The following is a 27,582-nucleotide window of genomic DNA, read 5'->3' on the forward strand; positions in this document are numbered from 1 at the left end:
GTGTCTGTGTGTGTGTGTGTGTGGCTGACAAGTGATGTGATACAAATGAAACGCGTAAATAATATAACATAATACTGCTGTATGCATGGATTTGTTAAACAAGGTGATTCTTACTAACTTTTAAAAGCCCCTGAAGCGACGTAGATGACGCTGAGACGAGTATTTTGATGTAGGAGACATGGGGATGCAAATGTCGAGAAATACCAGTGTGTGATAAATGTTAAGCATGTTGGTTGGTTGATTCGGGGGAGGGTACCAAACAGCGAGGTCATCGGTCCCATTGCATTAGGGAAGGATGGGGAAGGTAGCGGGCCGTGCCCTTTCAAGGGAAACACCCCGGCATTTGCCTGTAGCGATTTAGGGAAATTACGGAAAACCTAAACCAGGATGGCCGGACGCGGGTTTGAACCGTCGTCCTCCCGACTGCAAGTTTAGTTTGTTGAACATGTGACGTCACCGTATGACTTAGCGCTTGGGGCTCAAGTTTCGAGCCTTGCATGTGGAAAGCAGTATTTTTTCCCACTGTGTTAGACCATTAAGTGTTTACATTGAGGTTCAAAATGGTTGAAAACGCTCTGTGCACTATGGGACTTAACATCTGAGGTCATCAGTCCCCTAGAACTTAGAGCCACTTAAACTTAACTAACCTAAGGACGTTACACTCGTCCATGCCCGAGGTAGGATTCGAACCTGCGACCATAGCGGTCGCGCGGTTCCAGACTGAAGCGCCTAGAACCACTCGGTCACAAAGGCCGGCCTACATTGAGGTAAGGTTTATTCTTTGTTTACCAGTCTCGCGGCGTGCACTGGATTGTTGCAAACCTAAGGTACTGCCTCAAAAGTAAAGGAGCGTAAGCTTCCGGATTGGATCGCGACCCGTTTGTGACCTGAGTTTTCTTTAATAAATAAAGTTCGTATACAAAAAAAAGAAGGAAGAAACACAAAATAAGAACAGCTTGCTTGGTTACAGCGAGGGCAATAATTTTGTAACATCTTTTACAACAGACTACATTTACAAAAGGTGTTCGAAAAAGAGTAGCCTAGGGGAGACATGTGGAGCACTGCCGCTGCCGGCCGGGTTGGGGTCGGCAAGGCCCAGTTGTTGCACGTGTGGCGATGTACGCCATCTTGTGACGTCACGTGTTCACCATCCGTCGTTTGCGATCCCAATTATCTTGTATTAAGTCAACTTGTCTCAGCGTCATTGAAGTTGCTTTGGGGTTTTTTAAACGTTAATCAGAATTGCTATAAGAGAGAGAGAGGGGGGGGGGTGAAGGGGGATGGGGATGGAAGAGGTCCGTAAACATACTGACACTCTTTGAGAGTCTTGCCCGGGGGTAAGTATATTTTGTATGTTCAAACTGCCATCCCTTAGCAGCCAAACAACACCGATGCCGCTGAACTGTTGACCGAACTACGGTTGTCAGTAGTGCATACGTGGTAGCCGCACAGGACGCCTCGACGGTTTCTCGTAGCTCTTTCGGAATAGCTGGCTTCTGGTGACAAACCCCATTTTTCAAGGTCCCCTGTAGGTAGAAGTCAAGAGGTGTAAGGTCTGGAGACCGTAGTGAGTAGTCAATAGCTCATCTTCGACCTACCCATCGTCCAGGTGGATTTTCATCCAACTAGGCTCCGACATCTCTGTGGTGAGGCGGGGCGCCAGCACTCGGAAGATCTGACAGGTTTGCGCGACCTTACTGCGATGACACTGTCGCCTAGCCCAACGACTCGCCATGTTTTTGTTCACCGCCAGGACTCCATGGACAGTCTGTAAGCGCTTACGAGTATCTGCGATGCTCTGGTTTTACACCAAGAAAAACAAAATTACATCTGTCTCCGTTACAGGCGCCATTTTGAAGGTTACACGTAGCGCCGCCACCTGCCGTGGCTGAAACGGTAATCTTCAGCGATGTCCCACAGCAAATTCCGTATTGTTCCGACCTAAATAGGCCGAGAAAAAAAGTGTCTTGCATGACTTACTGAACGCCCCTCGTCGCTACGGAGGCGTGCTGAGTAGCGCCTCGTTTACAGTGGACAGACAGTATTGCTTTTTTCTTGTATAATAAACGTTTTCCAAGCAGTGACGCAGCGCGCGGCTGAGAGCGAGGGCCTTGTTTGCAGGAAGCGTGCGAGGTTCCGACATTCCCGACGGAAGATGTCGCAACGCATGCTGACCACAAGCGTCTGCAGTCGCTACACACAAGTCTCCTGTCGCGCTGAAATTTATGTCGCAGCTTTCTGCGCACGTCCATAATTCACACATCTCTACGAGTCTTCCAGCGTCGACTGCTTACACCAGATTCATTACGAGAGACACGAAATTATAGGTATCCAACGACGGCACAAAACCAGTTCCATTTTATAACGTAGGAACGTGGAGCGTAACGTAAGCGATGGGAAATCTAGTTTCCAGGAAAATCTGAAGAGATCAGTACATTTGTGTTTAAGAGTGTAGCTAAGTGTAACTACAAGCACCATGACAAGGCGGATAAGTGGGCGAGTTTGACGTGAATTGAAAATATTGTACCGAGTACCACTACACTAGCTCCTTGGAGCTGCTGGTCAGAGACGAGACTTACTAACAGTCGAAATGTTGTCTGTACGCGTGTTCCGACGTGGATGAAGAAGCGTCTGAGGTTCGAACTGCAGCTGTCTACAATACGAAAGTCCGTGCACCATATATCAACAACTAAGAGACATGACGCAAGTTTCACGTTATGGTGGCGCAAAAGACTGCAGCACTGCCCCAGTATCCAAATGATTAGAAGTTATGCAGGGTATCACTTCGAATTTCAAACACATCTCTAAAAAACAACCGTAAGGCGCTTAGTAGCGCCTAGGTTGTGTGTGTGTGTGGGGGGGGGGGGACTTCTTTTGCTCATACCTTCGGTATTGGCGTTAAATGTATTTCTTACTGAATATGTTGCTCCAGAGTGGAATAGATCCTAACATGCAAAGCAGTTGGACGTTGTCATAAAACAGCCCTTGAGAGTAGCCTTAGACCTCCGAGCACTCGTCACCTCATGATTGGAGAAAGTCTCTTCCATTACGGAAGGAACCAACATAAGAAATGATCCCCACTATCTCATGCATGAGACTATCTACAACAAGAGGATTATGATATAGGTAAAAAATTTTGCACAACACCAACGTATGAAGCAACACACTTTAAGAGCCACGTTTGGCGACACGGGAAACCCAGACATCTTTTCCCTCCTCCTTCACACACAGAACACTGGTTAAAAATATACACAACTTTTGTACCAAAAGCTCTGCGGTTTCACGAGTTACTCGTTTCGTTGTGACTGTTTTCTAATTTATGGAAAAAAATAGCTTTGACTGATAACATATGAGTGTACTGCCTTATCGAATACAATGCGCAGATACAATTGTAAACTGTAAATTTGTGGTAATGTCTTATGGGACCAAACTGCTGAGGTCGTCAGTCCCTAAGCTTACAGACTATTTAATATAACTTAAACTAACTTACGCTAAGGACGTCACACACACTCATCCCGAGAGAGGATCGAACCTCCGACACGGGGGTGGGGCAAGGGGAGGGGGGGGGGGGGCAGGGTGCAGGACCCGCGCGCACGGACCGTGACAAGACGCCTCAGGCCGCGCGGCTATAGTTGTAGGGCAGCTTCCCACACTGGGACGTGTGTCGTAAACAAATCCCGCTTTGTGACAAGCTGATATACATCGGTCAAGGGTTAATGTAGCATCAATTAATTGGACTGTTGTTCTGCAGACAAACTAATCTATCAGTGCCACAATGCATTTCCCACGGGCTATATTAAGAACTGATGAGTTTCCTGAACGAAGTGCCACGGTTCTCTTTTTCTTGCTTTGCAACGCGTCTCATTGCACGCACTATTACTCGCACAATAAACAGATGAGAAAGCAATCAAAAGAAAGAAAATAATTTAAACAGCGCAGATTAACATGTAGGGATCCTACTGGAGAAAACAGGTGTATTTGCAACGTTCTATGACATAAAGACTCTGCTATGTCATCTCTTGTTCACTAACACATAGAACATTTGGCATCTGCCAAGTGTTAACTACCTCGCGCACTCGAGTACTGTACCACGTGTTTCTGTTGGCATAGTCTAACATATTAGGCTAATATAACATTTTACTTTAGCGTATTTTCTTTATTTGCATGTTTTTAATTACAGTGACATAATCCCCCGGTGAGTTGAGGCATTTACTGTATACTCGATCCTTTTAATCTAAAGCAGTTTGTTAGGAGCACCATCGAAAAATGGTGGATTGTATTATTCGCTCACGAGTTTCTGCAGTATCACTGTATCGTTAACGATAAAATATGATGCCGCACCTCACTTATGCGTAGGATGATTCCAGAATTTGCAGAAATACATCAGTTATTTCGAACGATGGAGGATGAGGTTACGTTAGGTTCAACTGACTTTACGTTAGAGATCAGCGATCGATCAGAAACATCTCTGCGAAAAATGGCGAGCAGTGCATCACCTAAGTCCAATGAGAAATCCACGACGGAACTTCCTAGCAGCAAATATTCAACGAAATATGCTTCCGATTTCACGCTAAGGCTGCTTGACAGTCTCGCTTTAATAACCGTAAGAACAAAAGAACTTATGGTCAACTTTTATCGTAGATAAAAGCATTCACAAAGTGCACAGTAACGTAACGGACAATACAAGATAAAACATCGTTCGAAACGAATACATTTTCATGTCAACCAACTCATCGATTATACTCGGTATATACATTATATGAATAAATACACGTTCCAACGTGCCAGGTTCACATTTTTTGTTTGGGACATACCGTCCCCGAAATAAATTAAAAATTGCTCCGATCCCCTGGTTGTGAATAAGGTTTCCATTGGTTGTAAGCCAAATATCGGAACTGGAAATCCCCTCCTAAATATTCGTAATTCGCAGTCCCTCTATCCCAGTACTACACGTCTGGAATTTTCCCTCACTCTACACTGGGTCGTTAACTTGATAAGCCCGCTCTCCCTTTACGGACAAGCAATGAGAAGTAATAACAAGTCGATATTAAATACATTTGACGTAACTAACATACTAGGCATAACAGAAATAAAAATTCTGTATATTTTACGTGAAGAATTAGCTATGAAAAAAGTTCTGTGAAGGATAGTTGTCGCTTTTGTTGAATGCTGGCTAAAATCGAATGTGGGAACGTATTCTTCTGTAAACATCATCATAGGCTATGATAGCAATCGTATATCCAGCCCTACGATAGCAGTAGTTTTTACGGACTCAGTTAAACCATTCAGCTTCAAAAACACGACGATTTGCAGTTCAGTAGCTTCAGCTCTGAGTACTGTTCAATAATATTTCATGTGCAGTGCTTTTGTGCCTCAGCTTGCAAAAGAGAAACACGCAGATGACGACGAGGACAACAAAGACAAACTATGAGAAGCTATCCAACCAGTGAATGAAGATCTTAAAAAGCCCAGCCCTCAACAGTCTAAGACCTTAATGAAATATAACCAGCTGATGATTCCGCCAACATGCACGCAGATGACAACGAAGAGAAACACGCAGATGACGACGAGGACAACAAAGACAAACTATGAGAAGCTATCCAACCAGTGAATGAAGATCTTAAAAAGCCCAGCCCTCAACAGTCTAAGACCTTAATGAAATATAACCAGCTGATGATTCCGCCAACATGCCGAAACGTGTTAGGGCGATAAGATTTTTGTGGTTTGCATAGTCAGGCGAAGGCAGCGCTTATAATTTCTCAGAAATGTTTGTACCGACTAAACTGTATCCAGCCGTAGGTTTGCGCATGTTTGTTACCGTGCGCGAGGGACGGGCCGAGCATTTCAAGTTAGAGACGAAAAAAAGGACGAAATCGATTTCATCTGCTGGATAGGTTACAACTGTCTTTTTCTGGGATGCGATAGGGATTCTTCTTTATGATTATCTTGAAAGGATAAAACAACAGACGGAGGACATCATTCGAGTCTTTTGAAACAATTCGACGAAATGTACACGCGAAGAGACATAGATTGTAAAACAAACAGAAATCGTCTTCCATTCACTCAACACACTTGCTCACAGTGTCTTGGAAATGGAAAACCAAGGGCTTTGAGATACGCTCTGTAGGAGATTCCAGTTTACTAGACTTCGCAGGTCTTCAAACTATAGCAATATCCAAAGAAATTTGTAGCGGGGAAACGTTTTGAGCCCAGTGGAGAAGTTATAGAAGCCGTATACAAACGTTTTTTTAGACATCCCGGAAAAACACTCTCATGGATGTAGTCTACTCATTGTAAAACCGTTGGACAAAGAACATTGATATGCAAAGGGACTTCGTCGAGAAACATGTGAGCGCGTGTTTTACTATATTTTGGTTCAAAAAATCGATTTTTAATTGCTTTTTTGGATCCATAAATGTGTTTAGAATGCACCCCTGAAACGGTTTTCCGAATACGGAACGGAAATGTTTATTCGCGGTTGAACAAAAAAATGCACCTGCCTGAAATAGGCCTTTCTCACGCACCAATTTTTTTTTTTCTTTCGGCGTTATTGTACCGGTGCTTGGGAGGAAACACACAAAATTCAAATGAAAGTCTGAACGCGTGTGTTTGGAAGTTAGCCCCCAAGCATTTGCATTCTGGTGCGAAGATGTGGAGATTGCGACTTTCCTGGCAGTGAGCAGCTTCAACGAAGAGTATTCAGCAATTCTGAAGACCATGACAACGATGGGCTTTACCCTGGGACTCTATTCGACGCAGTTCGCCAAGCAGTCGGACGACCACCGGATTCAAGCGGCCGCAAACTGCTTGTCAACGGCCGTACGAACGGCCCTGGGGCAGCGCTGGATGACCCAGAACGAGCAGAATGCCGTCTATGAGGAAGAGGAAGGACTAGTTTATGTACCCGGAATAGCAGATTGAACGTACGTTGCATAATATTGCATTTATATGTATATAAATATTTTTACTTGGCCGACGAAGTCGACAAATCGATGAAAAAAAACTATTTGTTTTCAAATGGCCGCCATTTTGTTTCCTATGGTCCAAATAACTTAAGCGAGGTACAACTCCTAAAGAATCTTATATACTTCGCTAACGTCAACTCAATTTTGATTTCAGACGAGCCAGCTGACCCGTGACACACCGCGCGGGTAGGTCTACATCCAAATTTTGTTTCCTTCCTACGGCGCTTCCGCCTTTGCTCTTCGACATTTAAGGTCGAAAAAAAATCCAGTTTGAAGAGGAAATATTAATAAACATTTTGACCAAATTTGACATTGCTATATAAAACACATCCCGAGAAAAAAATTCTCAAAGAACGTGCTTTTTTCGGACCAAAGATAGTAAACCTCCCCTTAAGAAACACATTTCACTGCCACGTCAAGAAATTTCTCGATCGCAACCGCATGAACATGTATAACAGTAAAAGAATGAATGGCCTTACTTACTTATTTATTACTAAATCTGTCAGAGCCCAGTAAGGGCTATAATAAGAGGCTGCAAAAAAGTTTTGATCATTTTCTTAGTTACATAAGATGTCTGAGACACAGCAAAGTAAATTTTAGAATTAATCTACAATCATTTACTCCGATCAACTTCTTTAGTTCTGTAGATGAAAGTTCAATTGAACGCAGGTAGCGTATGTAGTATAGTAGACAAGGCTATCTGATGATGATGACGAAGATGATGATACGTTCTCCCCATAAGGTATGTACCTCCGTGCAGGTTGGGCATTTTCCACTCATCTTGGGTTTTCGCCATCCAATTCAATGCAGTATGATCCACTTTCAGTATCTGATCAAAAGTATCTGGACACGTACTAGCCAACATTAAAATGGGAAGTGTCCACCCTTCACCTTGATGGCAGCTTGAACTCTGATGGGGTCAATTTCAGTGACGTGTGTGAATCCTGGAGAAATGGCAGCCCATTCTTCCTCAGGAGCCGAAACCAGAGAAGGTAGTGATGCTGGATGCTAGAGTCTGGAGCGAAGTCAACGTTATAACTCGTCCCAGAGACCTTCCACTGGGTTCAGGTCGGAACTCCTGGCAGACCTGACTACGTCAGCAATCCACAAACCATCGTGTGGCACGAGCTGCTTTATGACAGGATGCATTGTCGTGCGAACACAAACATTCAAAGTCTCCGGACAGTTCCTCCTCCTTAATATGTGTTCATATCCTCCTCCATTTAGCGTTATCTGGAGCCCAGTAAGGGAACCACATCCTAACAACGAGGAACTCCCTCCCACTACTCAGAACTTCACTGTTGGCACTGCACATGATGGCAGGTGACGTCGCGCTAGCCACACCCGAACCCTTCCATAGGATTGACACACGGTACAGCGTGATTCATCATTCTAAGTGACTCTTTTCCAGTCATCCACTGTTCAGTAACGTCACTCTTGATACGTGAGAGAGCTACTCTAGTTTGCTACACAGCATTCGAATATTACGAGAGCTATTCGGAAAGTAAGGAACGGTCGGTCGCGAAATGGAAACCACAGTGAAAATCAAAGCTGTTTTATTTGCAACAGTTAGCTACAACTTCCAGCTACTTATCTCCATAGTCACCGATCCAACTTAGACGTCTGTCGTAGCGTTGTGCCAACTTTCCAATACCGCCGTTATAGAAGGCAACCGCCAGTGCTTTTCGCCAATTTTTCTAGCTGGCCTACAGCTCGTTGTCTGTGCCAAACGCTACAGTCTGGAGCCGAGCGACCGCTACGGTCGCAGGTTCGAATCCTGCCTCGGGCATGGATGTTTGTGGTGTCCTTAGGTTAGTTAGGTTTAATTAGTTCTAAGTTCTAGGCGACAGATGACCTTAGAAGTTAAGTCGCATAGTGCTCAGAGCCATTTGAACCATTTGAATCTGTGCCAAAATTTTGTCTTCATAGCCAGCAGTTCATGTGAGCAGAGATGAAACTCACAGGGAGACAATTAAGGGCTGTATTGTGGGTAACCAAACATTTCCAATTGAAAACGATGCAGGAGCATCTTCATTGCCCCTGCAGAATGCAGCTGAGTATTGTCTTGAAGAAGAAACGCATGACAGGTATGTAATGTTCGCTGCATAGCTTCAGGCGAAATTTCTCGCCAAGCTTTCGTACTTGGCGGAATACACAATTTTTCTAGGTGTCTTTGTGTGCTCCCTGCGTGCTCATAACTAGAACGAACGACGTAATGCGATCGACGGGCATACTGGAGACACTGCCCAACACACGCGTGCAAAACTTCATCGGATTTTCACTGTGGTTTCCATTTCGCGACCGATCGTTCCTTACTTTTCGAACAACCCCTTGTACATTGCACATTAACCAAAATAATTCCAGAAACGTGTGAAGCGATTTATAAAGCTGTGAAGGGGGAATATGTGAAGGTAAATAAATGTTCAGTACTCTATATGGGCAACAAGAACTATTTTTATTAATTTAATTAATGGAATTAGTGTTCCAAGAACTGCAAAATTAATAGAAAGTACGAAACACATGAAGCGCTTTTTAACTTGTTGCGTCCAGAGTTCTAAAATAGGCAAAGTAGAATGGAAAGCTAATAAAGATTTTTTTATTTTAGAGTGTGACAGCATCGTCTATTCCGACTTGCTGAAAAGCTACCTGGATGTTTCCAGATGTAGAGGTGGATGGCCGTAGCTGTGATTGTGGACATGACGCCGCCTACAGCATATTCCAGCTGCTCATCAACACACAATTAATAGCATGCACTGTGCCCATTGCTCACCTCCCCCCCCCCCCCCCCCCAACCATCATAGTCGAAGCAACTTTATTAAAAAATAATAGTCGAAGGAACAAACGAACTTTGAAGCCATGCTTACAAACACACTACAGAGACGTGAAATAGCTGTAGCGATGTCAGCGCTCAAAGCGGTTACATTTCACACTGCAGTGAACAGAAGGCCCTAGATTTGATAGTATTTATTTGACGGCAGGCGAGATTTGACAAAGTTTCTTTGACATAAATTATTGACGTATCAAAAAAAATGGCTCTGAGCACTATGGGACTCAACAGCTGTGGTCATCAGTCCCCTAGAACTGAGAACTACTTAAACCTAACTAACCTAAGGATACCACACACATCCATGCCCGAGGCAGGATTCGAACCTGTGACCGTAGCAGAGGCACGGTTCCGGACTGCGCGCCTAGAACCGCTGGACCACCGCGGCCGGCCAGACGTATCAACTTTGACAGAGAAATACGGTAGTGTAATACCGGCCTAAAGCAGAGATGACAGAAATGTGTGACTTATAAAACTGCACCGCATTCTTTTTAACTCCCTGTGCACAGCCATTGTGCTAGCTAGAGTGCTGGTAGCACTCTGAGACTCACGACGGGCGCCTTACGCGGATATCCAGCGATTTCTTACACCCACCGACCGCAATGCTCGACGTTCCTTGTTCGTGGTCGTGGTGCTAAGTTCCTATCGGACCAAACTGCTGAGGTCATCGGTTTTAGGCTTACACACTACTTAATCTATCTTACGCTAAGGACAACACACACCCAAGCCCGAGGGACGGCGCGAACCTCCGACGGGAGAAGCCGCACGAACCGTGGCAAGCTGTCTGAGACCGCGCGTCCATGAATGTCAGTAGATCAGGTCTGCCTGGTTGGTTTAGTGTGGTTGTTCTTTCTCTGTTCCTCTTCAAAGTCCCGTCACCAAAAGTCGCCTTAGGCAATTTTAAAAGGGTTGAAATGTACCTGATGGAGTTTTTACTCAGCTGACGTACAATGAGTAGTTTACGTTGAAAATCAATCAGCTCTTCTGACTGACACATTCCGCTTAAATGAAATGATATGATCGTATGGCACTGTTGGCCGGGATATCCCATTCGCGTCCGGCCGCCAAGTGCAAGTCTTCTTTCATTGGGCGACTTGCGGTCTTGCTGCTTCTCTGTTGACAACTCAACACTCCCAGCCTCCTTTGATACCGGCGAGTCCGTCTCTTGTGACGTGTAGTGGTCACTTCCACATGACATCGAGGTGTCCAGTTGCTTTTCATCAGATAGTGTGGTCGTGAAACGAAATTTATGCCACAAATTAGTAAATGTTTCCAAAAGGTTGAACGTATATGAAGCACTGCGACGGATAGTGTAAGTATAGGCGAATTGGACGCGAGGGGTGGCGTCGCTTTGTGGGATTCGGAATGTCCGTTGGCTTGTGCGGCGGTACTGCGCCTGCGCCCTCAGTCGCGGTCGCCGCCGCCGTAATGGCTGCCCGCTCATTACGACACGCGCACCTGTCCTCGCGGCCGCTACGCCGCCCCTGTGCGGACCCGTGAGGAACCGCTGCTTCTGTGCAGGTGCCGAGCCGGGCACAAACTCTGTACACGAGGTGCGGTCAAAAAATAACGGGAATTTAGTAATATTGCGTGTTGCGTTAGTCCGATTTTCATTGTGGTGTCGGAAAAAATGTCTGCAAAGTATCAGCCATACAGGATGTCTAGTCTGTTATCTGCTGTTCAAAAAATGGTTCAAAATGGCTCTAAGCTCTATGGAACTTAACGTTTGAGGTCATCCGTCCTCTAGACTTAGAAATACTTAAGCCTAACTAACCTAAGGACATCATACATATCCATGCCCGGGGCAGGACTCGAACCTGCGACCGTAGCAGCAGCCCGGTTCCGGACTGAAGCGCCTAGAACCACTCGGTCACAGAGGCCGGCCTTATCAGCTGTCAAAAAGAATATCTATATTTTTGTAGCATCGGCAATTATTTGTTTTGCGTAAAAATGGATAAGAAAATTTGTATTAAATTTGTTGTTGAATTGATGAACTTCGAACAAAAACTGCGGAAAGTGACAGTGGCTCAGGAGTCGCTGGATGAAGTCAACAACGATGCAAAACTACCGAGACGTGTTATAACAGATGAATGAAACATGGGTTTACAGGTGTAAAGCATTCTGTATCAGCAAGAAAACGGTAAAATATGAAGTTTATGCTGCCTGTGTTCTTCGACGTTAACGGCGTACTGCACTAAGAGTTCCGGCCGTAAGGCTACTATAAATCGAGTCGCTGTAAGATCATTGCGTCTTGCAGTGGGATGTGTGGAGCAGCCCCGCGTAGCTTTTGCAACCAATCACGTCACGTGTTTTTGAATAAGTCTCTATGGCAACGCCTCGGTGTTGCCGGAGCTCTCAAGATGACTGCAAGCGTTTGCACTTCGCAGTCGAAAGTTAGCAACAGCGTTGCCAGCTGTCAGGGATCAACTTACGCAGGCTCATCTTGTAGCCTATTTTTTTGGGTTTCAATAAAAATGACGTGAGGACTATGTTTTTTTTAAGTGTAATACTTCATATTTGTGCACTGGATATTTTTCGGACGGAAGCCTTAAATAGTTGATATGTTACGCCGCAGAGGTTCGGAGTACAAGCGACGTGCCACAGAGGTTCAGAGTACGAGCAACGTGAACTTTGGTTGTCAGTAGTATTGTAGAAGTAAGTCAGATGTCAGGTGCTGCTTACGCAGTTGTGAGGTCTGAAGAAAGTAGCTAGCAGAGCACAGAGATACGAATGCTGAGGACACTGAATTTGAAAATGTAATTAGATATAAGTTGATTTGACAACTATGGAGATTTTCAGGCAATATTGTCCTGCACTGCTTGCTCGCGCGTAATTTGTGATGTTTGTGAAAAGCAAATTTTTGGTGATTTTTCTCTTTATCGGTTCTAGTTACTTAGTTTGATTGTCGAGACGACATCAATTAAAATGATTTGTGCGCATGGCTTGCAGACTTAATAGATGCACCACTCATTTACCATTCTTTTAACTAATTTCGTGGTGGAGCAATATATTTTAATAAGAAGTAATTTTTCTGAAGATGAGTGGAATTGTTAAGGAATCAGAGTTTCGCAATACAGTTTTTGAACACTAGTGTCTTCCAATCATTTAATAAGCCAAGTTTCCACCACCATCTCCTCACGAAAATTTTGTTTTGTAAACGTGTGTCACCGACCTGCACCGAACAGAACACAGTTATCCAAAAGTAAAGCGTGGTATGCCTGTATGTATAGGTGCTCGTCCTTCTGTTGCACTTGCTCAATGCTTTCTTTTCTTTAGATGAGTTTGTTCTGCGGTGTGCTTTTACGTCCTTCACTTTCGAGCAAAACACTGTTTCCGTTATCACATGGAAGTCATCAAAAATTTTCTGGGACTAACAGCATTACAGTCAGACCAAAATAAGATTGTTTACAGTTGATCTTTGGATTTCAAAATTACCTTCAGGATCATTTAGGTAAAGTTTAGTTCAGGTTTCTTTTCTAGACCAGACGCTCGTGTTACATTTGCGTATGTATCATTTAATGTTGGAGTTTTATTCAGTCTGTATGCTTACGTCAATTGACAGGACATTTTTACACAGAAATATTGGACAGATATGCTTTCAAATTTTTTTTTGTAATTTGATGTAGAATTTTTACTCTGTCAGTTTTGTGTGTTGAAACTGCAAGTCACATACTGTGACTGAGTCACGCATTGGAGGGCTGTTCACTGCACAGAATTTCACAGGACAGTTTCCTTAGCAAAAATTTTGGTGTTTCTGACTACTTTAGTAAAATTAATTCAAATACAGTTATACATTATCAGACAGATTTTGGAGTACTCATTTCATCAGATAGCGTTTACATAATCACATCACTTGTATTGTTCAGCATTACAATACTGGCACAAACGAATAGGAAACCAATCCGGTTTAGTTTACAATACATGACGACAAATTCTGCAGTCGCACTGCCACAAGATCAAATGATCAGTAAGGTGTGCTGCTTATAACTTCAACGCTGTTGCGGGAAAAAAGAAGACTCACGCATTTGTGGCCTTCCATTACGATAAGTATCTTCTTACACTTCGTTACTTGCTTGGGATTTTTTAGCCAAAAATAATACTGTAATAATGCCTCAGACTCCATAATCGTCAGACATGATCCCATGTGACGTTTCCTGTGCCCAAAAATAAATAGAATCTTAAAGGACATTCTCTCACAAGTGCCAGAAGGGATTTAAACGAGTCTCTGAGAGAAATAAAAGCAATCCCAAAGATCGAGTTCCAGTACTGTTTCGGGGATTGAAAAACGGGCTGGACAATACCTAGTGGGTACAATTTTGAAGGGGATAATATTAAAAACGTAAACGAATAAATAAAATTGTTTCCACAACAAGCAATAATTCTCGTTATTTATTGACCACACCTCGTATACCATAAATACCGTAGAATCCCACTATTTTTCGTCGCGCAAAGCAGAGATCCCAAATGAATTAACAGAAGTCATCATAATCTTCACGAACATCGTCATGGTGGCCATCAATACAAGGACTTCCATGACAGATAGCCAAGGGAGGTGGCGCACTGGTCGTGTGCTAAACTCGTACGAGGAAGAAATGTGATTCAGATCCACCGCCAGTTTTCCGTGTTTTCCCTAAATCGTTTACAACGAATGCTGCAGTGGATCCTTGGAAAAGGATACGGTCGATTTCCCTGCCCGTTCCCTCCCATCTGAGTATATGCTCCGTAGATAATGACCCTGTTATCGACAGGACTTTAAACCCTAGTAGCTCTTCCGTCGTAATAAGTTCTCTCCATACTGCCGATCTCCAACCCCCTATGGTCCCTAAATGGTACAGGCATTTTTTCGAAATGATCTAGCCAACGTAGTCACTCTGGTAACAGAATACCCTTCGTTTACTATTATGTGGCTTGATGATTCTGTGTGTTCAGTGTGTAAGCTTAGTCGGAGTATCAGAAAAGCTTTGTTGCTCACTTCCCAGCTGCTTCTAGGGATTTCCTTCTGGCATACATTACGGTGATCACTATGCCAACCCTTTTTCTATTTGAAAAATATGAAGCTGCTCCGAGGATGGAATGTCATATTTAATTTCAAGTCATCATACAATTAGGTTTGTGAGCTTTTTCATAGGAAACCACATAACCTTAAACGGAACGCTCGAACGAGATGGAGCTGTGATTAACACAATGGACTCGTAGAGCTCCGCCCTACTACTCAAGATTTAGGTTTTCCGTGGTTTCCCTCCATCGTTTAAGACGTGTGCCGGTGCCATTCCATTGAAAAGAACACAGCCGATTACCTTCCGTGACGGGCTTCTGTTTCGTCTCTAATGACACCGTTACTAACGGGACGTTAAACCAAAATCTCCACCGGCCGGCTCGGCCGAGCGGTTCTACGCGCTTCAGTCTGGAACCGCGTGACGGCTAAGGTCGCAGGTTCGAATCCTGCCTAGGGCATGGATGTGTGTGATGTCCTTAGGTTAGTTAGGTTTAAGTAGTTCTAAGTTCTAGGGGACTGATGACCTCAGAAGTTAAGTCCCATAGTGCTCAGAGCCAACCAAAATCTCCTCCTCTTTTTTGCCAAGGGGGAAGGTAGCACAGTTTTTATAAAAATGATGGTTCTGGAGAAAACCCTGGTTCTTCTTAACGTGAATCCATGCCTTAACCACTCCACCATCTCGCTCGTTGAACTTACAATGTGTGCACGGCTAAGGGTACGTCTGCCCTCATTTTTCAGTCACTTTCCTGCTCGACAGAGCAAACTGCTGTCTAGCTGCGCACATAAACACCCAGCGTTGGCTCGTCCTTGTGGTGGAAAACGATTTGAAGTCATAGTATCTCAAATACCGATTCTCCAGGCGTATTAGGCCTCAAAAATGTCATCTTTCATCCAAAAACTGCTAAATAAGTTTGCTTAAGATCGCTGTACTACTCTCGTACCGGCTAGTTACTTTCTACATCTACATACATACGCCTGCAATCCACCATACGGTACGTGTCGGAGGGTACCTCGTACCACAACTAGCATCTTCTCTCCCTGTTCCACTCCCGAACAGAATGAGGGAAAAATGACTGCCTATATGCCTCTGTACGATCCCTAATCTCTCTTATCTTATCTTTGTGGTCTTTCCGCAAAATGTAAGTTGGTGGCAGTAAATTGTACTGCAGTCAGCCTCAAATGCTGGTTCTCTAAATTTCCACAGTAGCGATTCACGAAAAGAACGCCTCCTTTCCTCTAGAGACTCCCACCCGAGTTCCTGAAGCATTTGGGTAACACTCGCGTGATGATCAAACCTACCAGTAACAAATCTAGCAGCTCGCCTCTGAATTACTTCTATGTCCTCCCTCAATCCGACCTGATAGGGATCCTAAACGCTCTAGCAGTACTCAAGAATAGGTCGTATTAGTGTATTATAAGCTGTCTCCTTTACAGATGAACCACATCTTCCCAAAATTCTACCAATGAACCGAAGACGACTACCCGCCTTCCCCACAACTGCTAAGCACTGAAAGACCTAAGTCGAAACAAGGCCCCAGGAGTAGACAACATTCCGTTAGAGCTACTGATAGGTTTGGGAGAGCCAGCCATGACAAAACTCTTCCATTCGGTGAGAAAGATGTACGATACAGGCGAAATACCATCAGTCTTCAAGAAGAATATAATAATCCTAGTTCCAAAGAAAGCAGGTGCTGACAGTTGTGAAAATTACGGAACTATCAGTTTAATAAGCCACCGCTGCAAAATACTAACCCGAATCATTTACAGAAGAATGGAAAAATATGTAGAAGTCTACCTCGGTGAAGATCAGTTTGGATTCTGGAGAGGCAATCCTGACCCTACGACTTCTCATAGACGACGGGTTAAGGAAAGGCAAACATACGTCTATAGTATTTGTAGACTTAGAGAAAGCTTTTGACAATGTTGACCAGGATACTCTCTTTCAAATTCTAAAGGTGGCAAGGGTAAAATACAGGGAACAAAAGGCTGTTTACAATTCTCACAGAAACCACGGGGTAGTTATAATTGTCGAGGGGCCCGAAAGGAAATCAGTAGTTGAAAAGGAAGTGAGACAGGCTTGTATCCTATTCCCGATGTTATTCAATCTGTATACTGAGCAAGCAGTAAAGGAAACAAAATAAAAATTTGGAGTATGAATTAAAGCCCAGGGAGAAGAAATAAAAACTTTGAGGTTTGCCGATAACATTGTAATTCTCTCAGAGACAGCAGAGGACTTGGAAGAGCAGTTGAACGGAATGGACAGTATCTTGAAAGGAGTATATAAGATGAACGTCAACAAAAACAAACCGAGGATAATGGAATGTAGTCGAATTAAATCTGATGACGCTGAGGGAATTAGATTACGAAATGTGACACTTAAAGTAGTAAATGAGTTTTGCTATTTGGGAAGAAAAGTAACTGATGATGGTCGGATTAGGGAGGATATATCATGCAGACTGACAATGACGAGAAAAGCGTTTCTGAAGTAGAGAAATTTGTTAACGTCGAGTATAGATTTGTCAGGAAGTCCTTTCTGAAAGTACTTGTATAGAGTGTAGCCATGTATGGAAGTGAAACATAGACAATAAACAGTTTACACAAGAAGAGAATAGAAGCTTTTGAAACATGGTGTTTCAGAAGAATGCTGAAGATTAGATGGGCAGATCACATAGCTAATAAGGAGGTACTGGATAGAATTGAGAAGAAGAGAAATTTGTGGTACAACCTGACCAAAAGAAGGGATCGTTTGGTAAGACACACTGAGACATCAATGGATCGCCAATTTAGTACTGAAGGGAAGTTTGTGGGATAAAAATCGTAGAGTAAGACCAAGAGATGAATACAGTAAGCAGGTTCAGAGGGATGTAGGTTGCAGTAGTTACTCGGAGATGAAGAGGCTTGCACAGGAAAGAGTAGCACGGAGAGCTGCATCAAACCAGCATTCGGACTGAAGACCACAACAACAACAACTTCTTTAATTCTGCCTGTTGAGTATTCCTAAAATAATAACCTACTCAAAAATACGCAGTGTAAAAATCTTGCACACGTCATACACTATTCCTGAATTCTTCCAATGAATCTGACAATAAGTAATTCATTTGCTTCCGCTGCCACTGATTTTCTTTCTGCTTCGTGTAGTACGACAGACATTTAAACGGCGGGTCCAGTGGCATGTTACTACCGGAGATTTTCTTCCACGCATGAGCATTACCCCTGGCAATTTTTCACACACAAAGTAATTTGCCATTCATTACGATTACAGAATACTTTGACTGATCCTGCGAGTCGATTATATGTATTATATGGCGCTCCAGTACATACATGCAAACACGGGAATATTCGAATGCAAGTTGCGTTAAAATTTCGAAGGAATCGGTGAACAACTTTCAGAGATCTAAGATTGTGTGCGAACGAAGCCAGGGGTTTTGCTAACAACGCATTCCTTCGTGTATTATAAACATATTGATGTAACATATGGCGCACCAGTAGGTACATACAAACACGCTCGTATTCAAATGCAACGTTGTGTCAAAATTTCAAAGCAGTCGGTGAGGAACTTTCTGAGATGAGATGTACGATTTTGACCAAACGAACGTTTACATTTTATGCATATAGTGTATTTCTGCAACAGCGTGCAAAAATTTAACACGGGACAGAAGATGCTCCACTGAACCATCTGAGGTAGGGAACGTGGGGTCGGAGAAGCCAGCTTAAGGAGGTAATAGAATCACATCACAGACAGCTACAATTCTGGCAACTAATTTCATCCCCGTATCCACTGGGGTCTCATACATAAGTGACTTTAGAACTTTAGATACCCTCATAGGAAATAATCAAGAGGATTCAGGTCAGGTGAAATCGCAGGTCATGTAATAGGACCTCCCCTTCCAATCCAGCGACGGGGAAATGCAGCATCGAGATAGTTGCGGATATCCACACTGAAGTGAGGCGGTGCACATCCTGTCACCAACAGCCAAGGGTACTTTGCACGAACCTCAAATACAGTTGGCCATTCAGACGGCCAGTTAGAAAAAATGGCCATATGAGATCGTCGCCTACAATACCGGCCCAGATATTCACAGCAAAACGTAGTTGATGGTGTGACTCTTACTACAGATCGATTGCTTTCCTCATCCCACACATGGCTATTCCTGCTATTCGAACACCATCACGATCGAATGAGGCTTCGTCAGAGAACATCACGATTTGGAGGAAACTTAGTCGATCAATCCATTATTGGAGCAACACTGACACAATGCGACCCTTGGTGCAAAGTCAGTCACAAGCATTGCATGCACTTGTTGTGGATGGTATGGGTGCAATTTTTGTTCGTGGAGTACTCGCCGCACGGTAGTATGTGCAGTTCCCATTTCACGTGCAATACGACGAGAACTTGTACTGGTCCACTGCATCACGTTCAAGCACCTCCTCTTCACAATCGGGTGTGCGAGTTGTCCTCATGTTGTCATGTCCCTCTTTTATTCTTTTCAATGGTCTCCCGCATTCGTCGATCGAGAGAAATAAACATTCGTCATGACGGATGATGCCTGTTAGGAAATCGTTCCCTGTACACCGCTACCACTTTATTTCCGAAAGCAAACAGGAGGAAAGATACAATGCAGTCATAATATTTACGTTGTTAAAAGCAAGTATTCTAACAGATAGCTATGACTAGTGGCAAAATAATAATAGTGCACCACAAAGAACCTCCTCCAGCCCAGATGAGAGAAAACATGGATGTCAACAAACTGTAAGTAATTACGTATTTACGTAAAAAACGAGATGTGAACTATTTGATAATCTAAAAATAACCAAATGATGTCGTCCTAGATCCCACTGAAGATGCCTTAGAGTAAGAAAAAGGCGAAACGCATCCGGGAAAAATAAATTAATGAACAACAAGAAAAGGCGGTTTTATTTACAAAACAACGATTTGGAAAGCTCGGTTGTCTTCGGCCAATGTTGGTCGTCAGCGTGATTCACCGATATCGGTGGCCGTACTACCGCAGCCAAACGGCCTCGCCTTATACATGACGTTAAATCCTAATCTTTCCTCCTTTCATAAGCAAGAATCATTGGATGGGAGGTGACATTTGTTCTCATGCAATGCGCTCGCGTAAATTTACAGAACTGGTACTGAAGGAAAAATTCCTTGGCTTATATAAAGACTGTCTGACTATGGAGTTTCGTCAGTGACAAATGAAATGCATTATTTTTAGTCAGTTCTTTTCCTCCTTTGGTTACGTACGATAGTTGTAATTTCAGCGATAAAGTAATGTAAACCCTACAGTTTGTTTCCCGACATCAGTGACGCAACAACGATGCGTTTCTCGTTGCCACAGACTATTTTTTCCGTATGGAATGAGACACAAAGTTCGTATTAAAGGAACAAAGTACATTCCGACATGTACTGTGTTAAGGTTTCGGGAGAATTCTTTGAGGTGGTGTTCGTAAGATGTGCAGGCATTTATTTTAAATAATTTTCTTGCTGATCATGTTCTCCGAAGAGCTGCTAATAGTAGTAACATTGACTAGTATATGTAACAAAAATGTTGAGTTTTGATACAAACAGAAAGAGTTGGTTTGTTAATTTCTTTGGTTTGGTTCTTATTCGAAAAGATGGCGTCGGATGTGAAGACGGAAGGGAGACACCGTTTATAAGGTAAGAAGCTTATACAGTAAGTAAACGGTGTTAATTTTCGATTGACTGGGGATTGATTACAAAATGGTGCAGAAATCCTCCTTTCCACTGTGACGTTGCAGCCATGGAGGTTCATAACTTTCAGATTTACTTTAAACATTACTAACAATATATTTATCGTTGAGCAACATCAATAGTAACGTAAAACATCATCTGGCTTATTGTGTGTACGAGATTAGGTAAATAATCAACGTTTATCTCATATTTATTTATGATTGACTATTTTGAAGTTATAATTTGGATACGAAGAAATTTCCGCCACATAAATTGGTTTGTTTTTCTGACGAAGAGATAAAATAATTAATGATACTCGGCTTGCGGTAGAATTTGTTCTTAATTATATAAAATGAGTTTTTCCTTATTATCTAGCTACACATTATCCATTCACCAGCGTTACATTCCGTGTGAAAACTTTCTAAATATTAAGCAATAAGGCATTTTTCACGTAATGTGGCCATTAGGCCTAGTAGTTTTTAAGGCTTACAGAACAGCGAACGATTAAAAGTGATGGGCCATATGTCATAATTTATATTCTCCAATAGGTGACCGGAGGTGTTTGAAGTGACGGCGTCGGATCCTTTCAAGGAAGCGCAGAGACCGTACCGCGCTAAAGCGACACCGGCGTGCGGTCATCATTGATGAACGATGGCTTGTTTCTCGGATGAAGGGTAATAACGTATTGCCCAGGGCAAGCTATAAAAATTAAAAAGCTAACTGTACTCCAGCGTTACAAAAAGCGATTCAATTACGGCGTGCGATGGCCTCGGAGTTGGGGCGCGGGGCAGACGCCGTAACGAGAGCGACATTCCCCCGCATACGCGCCTGCCACACCGCCTCTGATTCCCACGCCACGGACAAGTCTAGCCCCCTCGTCTGCGCCGTCGCAGATCTGCAGTACCAGGCTCTAAAGAAAAGCCCCGCCGGATGCAGCCGTGTCATATTCGGTGCTCAGCGCCATACACTTGTCACCCTGTTTTCACCTGACGTCTACAGTAACTGTCGTTTGCAGCCCCTGTAGACGCTGACTATGAGTAAGGTGCTGCTACGTGTCTGTCGATGTTACTGAATGCTGCTTGACAAACAAATTTACGATATCGTTGTGACACTCTTGTGTTTTCCTTCAATAGACCGTTTTGAATAGGCCTATATTGAATCTGAATCTCACTTGCAGCCTGTGGTGAAGAATTTCGCTCGCAGTGTGGCACAGTGATTAATATTCTGAACTCATATCCAGGAAGATCGTGGTTTAAATTCAGTCCTTCCATCCTCGTTTAGGTTTCCTGCGGCTTAAATAAATAATGTTGGGTAAAAGCTGGGATGAATCCTTTGAAAACAATATGGCCCATTTTGTTCTGCAACTTCGTTTGAAGTGGTTTACGTGTTGACACGAAGTTAAATTTACCTTGTTTCACTTCCTTTTCGATGCATATCTTGAGGCACGATGCTCCTGTTGTTCGCAATAGAAAGTGAAGTAGTCACAGTAGCAAATTCACAAACAAGATGCAATTGAGATTCAGGAAATTTGGGGACCAAAGTACTATGAAGTTTTTACTGTGCACTGTAGTCATTTTAAGTCAACAGACTTATGGGAGACTTTATAGAATATCACTGAAGTATGTGAGATTCGTGGCAGATAGGCCTAACTGAGATAATTGGATGTACATAAAGAAAGACAATAGGAATATCGTAAGTTTGTTTGACCCGTAGGAGAGCCTATCACAGAGATAGACACTGATATACCTGAACTGGCAGATGTATTAAGTTAGGTATCCAGTAATATACTACAACCTTATCATCATTCTAATGGGACAGTGACAACAAGATTATATTAATTACAGTGAGCTCAGACGTATTCAAGCAATCATTCCCCCTTTGATCCCCATGGAATGCAAAGATGTCACACATAATATGATGGGAAGTATCCTCCACTACGCACTTTGCTATAGTTTATGAGGAATAGATATAGATGTAAACCAGTGGCATGTACGGAACTTTCCTTTGAGGCAAGCAGATACAAAAGAATAAAATGTTATTTTTAAATATAAAATTACCTCTTTGGTGAGTTTTCTGATTTCCACAATAAGACCTCAGATGCAACAGGAGATCCTCTTCATTTCATTTGATATTAGAGTTAAGTTTGTGAGCCATTCTTGAGTTAGTGCACTACATCAAAGTTTTTTTACCATTCTTATGGGTGTAGAGTTTCTCACAAATGAGAAACTGAATGCAACAGTAATCAAAACTAACTCAAAGAATTTTACCGTCGCCTAGTATGCCATCTGGAACCCATTTAACAAATGTGTTTGTGCCACATTTCTTTGAAAATATATAGACAACAGCCAACTTTGATCTAAAATAGGAAAAAACAAACAAGAAACATCCATAAAATTTTTAGTGATAATGTGCAACTCCTGGGTACCACTGTTTCTGTTGATGAAAATAGTGCACATTTGAAATTCCAAAAATTACAGAGTCAGAGTTACTGAATCTCTCTTATAACTGCCCCATCACTGTGTCCAGTATTTTACAGTAGAGTCTTACAATGCTTGTTTCCAAAGTGACTGCAGCATCATGCCTAGGGTGTTTAGTTACTGGGTCATCCATATGTTGGACATGATGACTTCTATATTCTTTCAAATCCGTCACATTTGGTTTTCAACATTTCTGGGAATTCATTAAATGTTATACATTTTCAACATGGTTATTGATTAATTGTAATAGATATTACAGACCGGATGACCAAAACAAGGATAATATTAAGGTTCAACTAGTTCATGTTATTAACCCGGTTGCAGGAATCCAGATAAGCTGCGAGAAATGGGGCATAGACATTGCGGCATATGGAGATCTGGATTAGTCCTACAAGCTTTAATGTATAGTGGAGATGGTTAACTGCTCACAATCACTGGGAAATATAGGTTCAAGTCCCTGTCCTGCCAAATTTACATGTGTCACCAGTTTCCATGGCTAATGCAACTGTTGTCAAAAATATTTGCAACTGCAACAACATATCACAGACAATATCATAATAATCATTAATTTGTTTTACACATTGGCTTGCAATATATTGAATAAGGTTTCAGTGCGAGGGGAAAAGTCTGCAAAAGTATATAGAATGAAACTGATTTGCATCCTGATTTCAAATTCACAAGCAACAGTAGAAGCTTCTTTATCCCACTTAAAATGTAGCTATTATATTGGTGAAAAGTAAAACCAGTTGACTGCAGTACAAGGTTTTCACCAAACTATATACAAAACTCCATTGTGTGGCAACTTTAGGTGGCAGTCATTTATTTACTTCGTCATACAGAGCCCAGGTACTTCTGGTATCTTTGGATGAAAAAGTAGCAAGACCATTGAAAGTGAAGGAAAAATCCTGCAATTTTTTTTATCTTTGACATAACTTGCGAAAGCACTGGACTCGGTAGACAAGTAGAACAGTGAATGAATATTGCAGTAGAAAAGTATTTATCACTCTTCATTGCAACGCATTCAAATGAACAGTCATAACTACAGCTCCACTGTGAACACATTCATGTGTTGTAAAAGTGTTTCATCGACTTGACTAACAGGTGTGACATAGCAAAACCTGTGAGAAATTACATAGATCAGTTACTTCATCCAGAATAATTGAGACAAAATTCTATTAACTTATGTCCTGTCTTATTTTATTCATGAACGTATTTGAAACAGAAGCAGTCAGTCATTCTGTAATAGGTTTTACTATTCTGTAAATGAAGAAGAATATTCTAAGTGATGTTTCACTTTTTTGTTATAATCACTGAGATGCAAAATTTCGTCAGGATGAATGATCCATCTTAGGGCCATTGCTTTTTCTTGTGTACATTAATGATCTCTCATCAGTTACACTGCCAGAAGCAGGGTTTGTTTTGTTTGCAGATGACACAAGTATTGCAATAAATAGTATGTAGAGTGTAGTTCCAGAAAGATCTGCTAATGATATTTTCATGGATATTAATAAATGGTTTAAAGCCAACTCACTGACATTAAACTTCGAAAAGACTCACTATATGCAATTCTGAACCTGTAAGAGCTTTCCACCCAGCATATGCATAAAGTACGAAGAAGAGCAGATAGAAGAGGTTGACAGTCTTAAATTCCTGGGATTACAACTTGATAATAAATTCAGTTGGGAGGACCACACCACAGAACTGCAGAAACGCCTTAACAAATCTGTATTTGCAATTCGAGTGTTAGTAGACATAGGCGACATAAAAGTGAAAAAGCTTGCATACTTTGCCTACTTTCATTCCATAATGTCATATGGTATAATATTTTGGGGTAACGCTTCAAGTCAAACAAAAGTTTTCAGAGTCCAAAAGCGTGTAATATGCATTATTTGTGGAGTAAACTCACGGGTGTCTTGTAGAAAACTCCTCAAAGAACTGGGTATACTAACTACTGCCTCTCAGAATATTTACTCCTTAATGAAATTTGTCCTAAATAATATATCTCTTTTTCCAGCAAACAGCTCAGTTCATACATACAATGCCAGGAACGAAAATGATCTGCACAAGGACTTAAAAGCACTTACTTTAGTTCAAAAAGGGGTCCACTACTCAGGAACACTCATCTTCAATAATTTGCCAGCAAACATAAAAAATTTAGTTACAAATAGAGATCAGTTTAAAAGGAGCCTGAAAGACTTACTAGTAGCCAACTCCTTCTACTCCATTGACGAATTTTTTAATAGAAACAAATGATGTGTTGTATATATTTATACTATTAGTATTGTTATTTCAGTGTAAAAAAAAAATACAAAATAAAAAAAAAAGGTGACATGTTCCACATCCACGAGGATCTCCTCAACACGGATCTATGGAACAAAAACTAATCTAATCTAATCTGATCTGATTAAACTGGAGGTCTACTCAGTTGTATTTTGTTCATCTCCTCTTGGAAACTGCAGAGAAAAGTTGTGCAGCAGAGTCTCACATTCACACTGACACTGGCCTGCTTGGATTGCCAAGATGTTGCCACTCACCACTCACTGGTGTGATATGCAGTGAGAGGGTGATTGCATAGCTTCCTGCACATAGTGGAATGCCCATGCAATGGCAATTGTGGACAGTTAAGGTTGTTTATGGTTTAGACAACACAAAACTATGTACCATATATGTAATTAGTCATATAGTTCAACTAAGAGTATTTTCTGTTGCATCAGAAAAGAAATTACAACTTTTAGTCCTTATAACCTCACAAGTTGACCTGTAGTCAGCTTACTACACAGAGAACACCTCTCTGTGCTTGAATCATGACTTTATTGCACCAACTTTCATATTTAGCTGAGAATCATGAAGAATCAGCAGTGCTAATCTTCTTTTGTGCATAGTATTGCTTTTGTCATTTTCCTATTGAAGCAGTTAACCACATCACCCTACATCATCACAGTGAGCATTATAATGGAAAAAAAGTGTTTGTTAATGCAATGAAAACATTGTAAATTTAAGGTGAGATTATGCAGTAGGTAAGTGATGTTGATAATTGTCTAAGACTATGAGCGTACAATGCATTCCATCCTCATGAATAACCTGTAAATGTAAATTCAAGTCCATTTAACAGAAGTGTCTGACTTGTGTGTTCTCCTGTTGTCAACAAGTCAAATGAGACATAGTCCTCAAAGATGCATAGATTGTTTGCTTTCTTTGAAAGTTTAGTTCTACTTCTGGTTACATTATTATCTGAAGCTCCACAATTATTTTGTCATAAAAATAGAGCCAATACCAATTGTCTTTTCTAGCACTAAACCCAATACGAAGTACAGAGGTACCCAACCATGCATTTTGTGTTTTATAGGAATGAGTTACACACAGGTTCAGCACTCACCTATGCAGCCCGAAGATGAGAAGTTGTAATGCAGCTCAGCACAGGTATCACAATATGGGCCTTGAATGCCATTGTGACACATACATTCTCCTGTAAATGGATTACAGGCTGGTAATTTTGAACCGATAGGATGACAGTTGCATGGAATGCATCCTGCCGTGACATTCCCCAGACCTTCCTGTACAGAAGAACGAAATTAAACTCAATATTTAAATGCTGATTTAAAACTAATCATTGTGAATGTTGCCTTACTGTAGATATAAATAACAGCCCAGTGGAAAAATACGTTAAAAAGAATATGGGCTTCGTAATAAGTAATTTTTGTTGATGAAGATGGCACAAAGTGTAACTGGCTGGACAATCATGAAGAAATTCCTTAGGAATGAATCTCTGTAACATTGGTCTGTACCTTCTCCAGGTAATACGATTATGATCTCTGTTAACGACAAAGAAATTTATCGTTGTTGATAAATGTACCGGCAAGATTTTTTTTTAAACTCTTACCAATTTCGTAGTGTCAAAGACAGCTGTGAACACTGAATATCCTAAGTACCCTTTCATTATTTTCTGTGATGGAATACTTAAGTTCATAAATGAGTTGCATTTGGGGAGAAACAGAATACTATGGAGACTAGAACAGTGACTCAACAAATATTTCTTTCATTAATACCTGTAATAGGTTAGCAGGTGTACTACTTGGGAGAACATTTTTATTGCTTGCTGCGTGTGCTGGAGGGTAGTGCCAGTCTTTAGCAACAGCTAGACTATCTCCATAAATTTTGATGCCTCTGCAACAGTTTCTTATGCTGAGTGCATGATGCTAATTTTTATCAGATATTTTTGTGGAACTGATAGTTCAGATAGATAGCATGTCTCCAGAAGACGAGATACTGGTGGAATTAAAGCTGTGAGGACAGGCCATGAGTCATGCATGGGTAGCTCAGATGGAAGAGCACTTGCCCACAAAAGGCAAAGGTCCTGAGTTCAAGTCTCAGTCCGGCACACAGTTTTAATCTGCCAGGAAGTTTTAGATAACATGTTTGTTCTCTTTTTGTGTGTAACTATGGCAGATGCCAAAATATCAAACTCCTCCGGGGTTTTGCAGTAGATATGTTCAGTATATGGCTCTTGGGTTTGCTGCTGAATAATGTTTTCTAAAACCCATTTCTTAGAGGCAATTGCTTGACATTACTGCTGCTGAGTGTCACTGTGGCTGAGAACAAACCCAAAATTGGTAGTTAGATGCACT

At 42.0% G+C, this 27,582-nt stretch overlaps 1 protein-coding gene and 1 long non-coding RNA gene across 2 annotated transcripts in view; one reads left to right on the top strand and one right to left on the bottom strand.

The window, feature by feature from the left end:
* Positions 1–27,582, bottom strand: part of LOC126272090 (laminin subunit alpha-1) — a 1,228,077-nt gene that overhangs the window by 560,145 nt on the left and 640,350 nt on the right. Inside the window, exon 14 of the mRNA XM_049974652.1 lies at positions 26,334–26,511. Coding sequence (XP_049830609.1) covers positions 26,334–26,511 — 178 coding nt within the window. The remainder of the gene's footprint in view (positions 1–26,333; positions 26,512–27,582) is intronic.
* Positions 20,366–26,372, top strand: LOC126272095 (uncharacterized). The gene is made up of 3 exons (XR_007549177.1): positions 20,366–20,447; positions 21,029–21,154; positions 26,304–26,372. It is a non-coding gene; the product is annotated as an uncharacterized LOC126272095 (long non-coding RNA).

The sequence above is a fragment of the Schistocerca gregaria genome, chromosome 5, assembly GCF_023897955.1.
Source record: "Schistocerca gregaria isolate iqSchGreg1 chromosome 5, iqSchGreg1.2, whole genome shotgun sequence".
NCBI classification, from domain to species: Eukaryota; Metazoa; Arthropoda; class Insecta; order Orthoptera; family Acrididae; genus Schistocerca; species Schistocerca gregaria.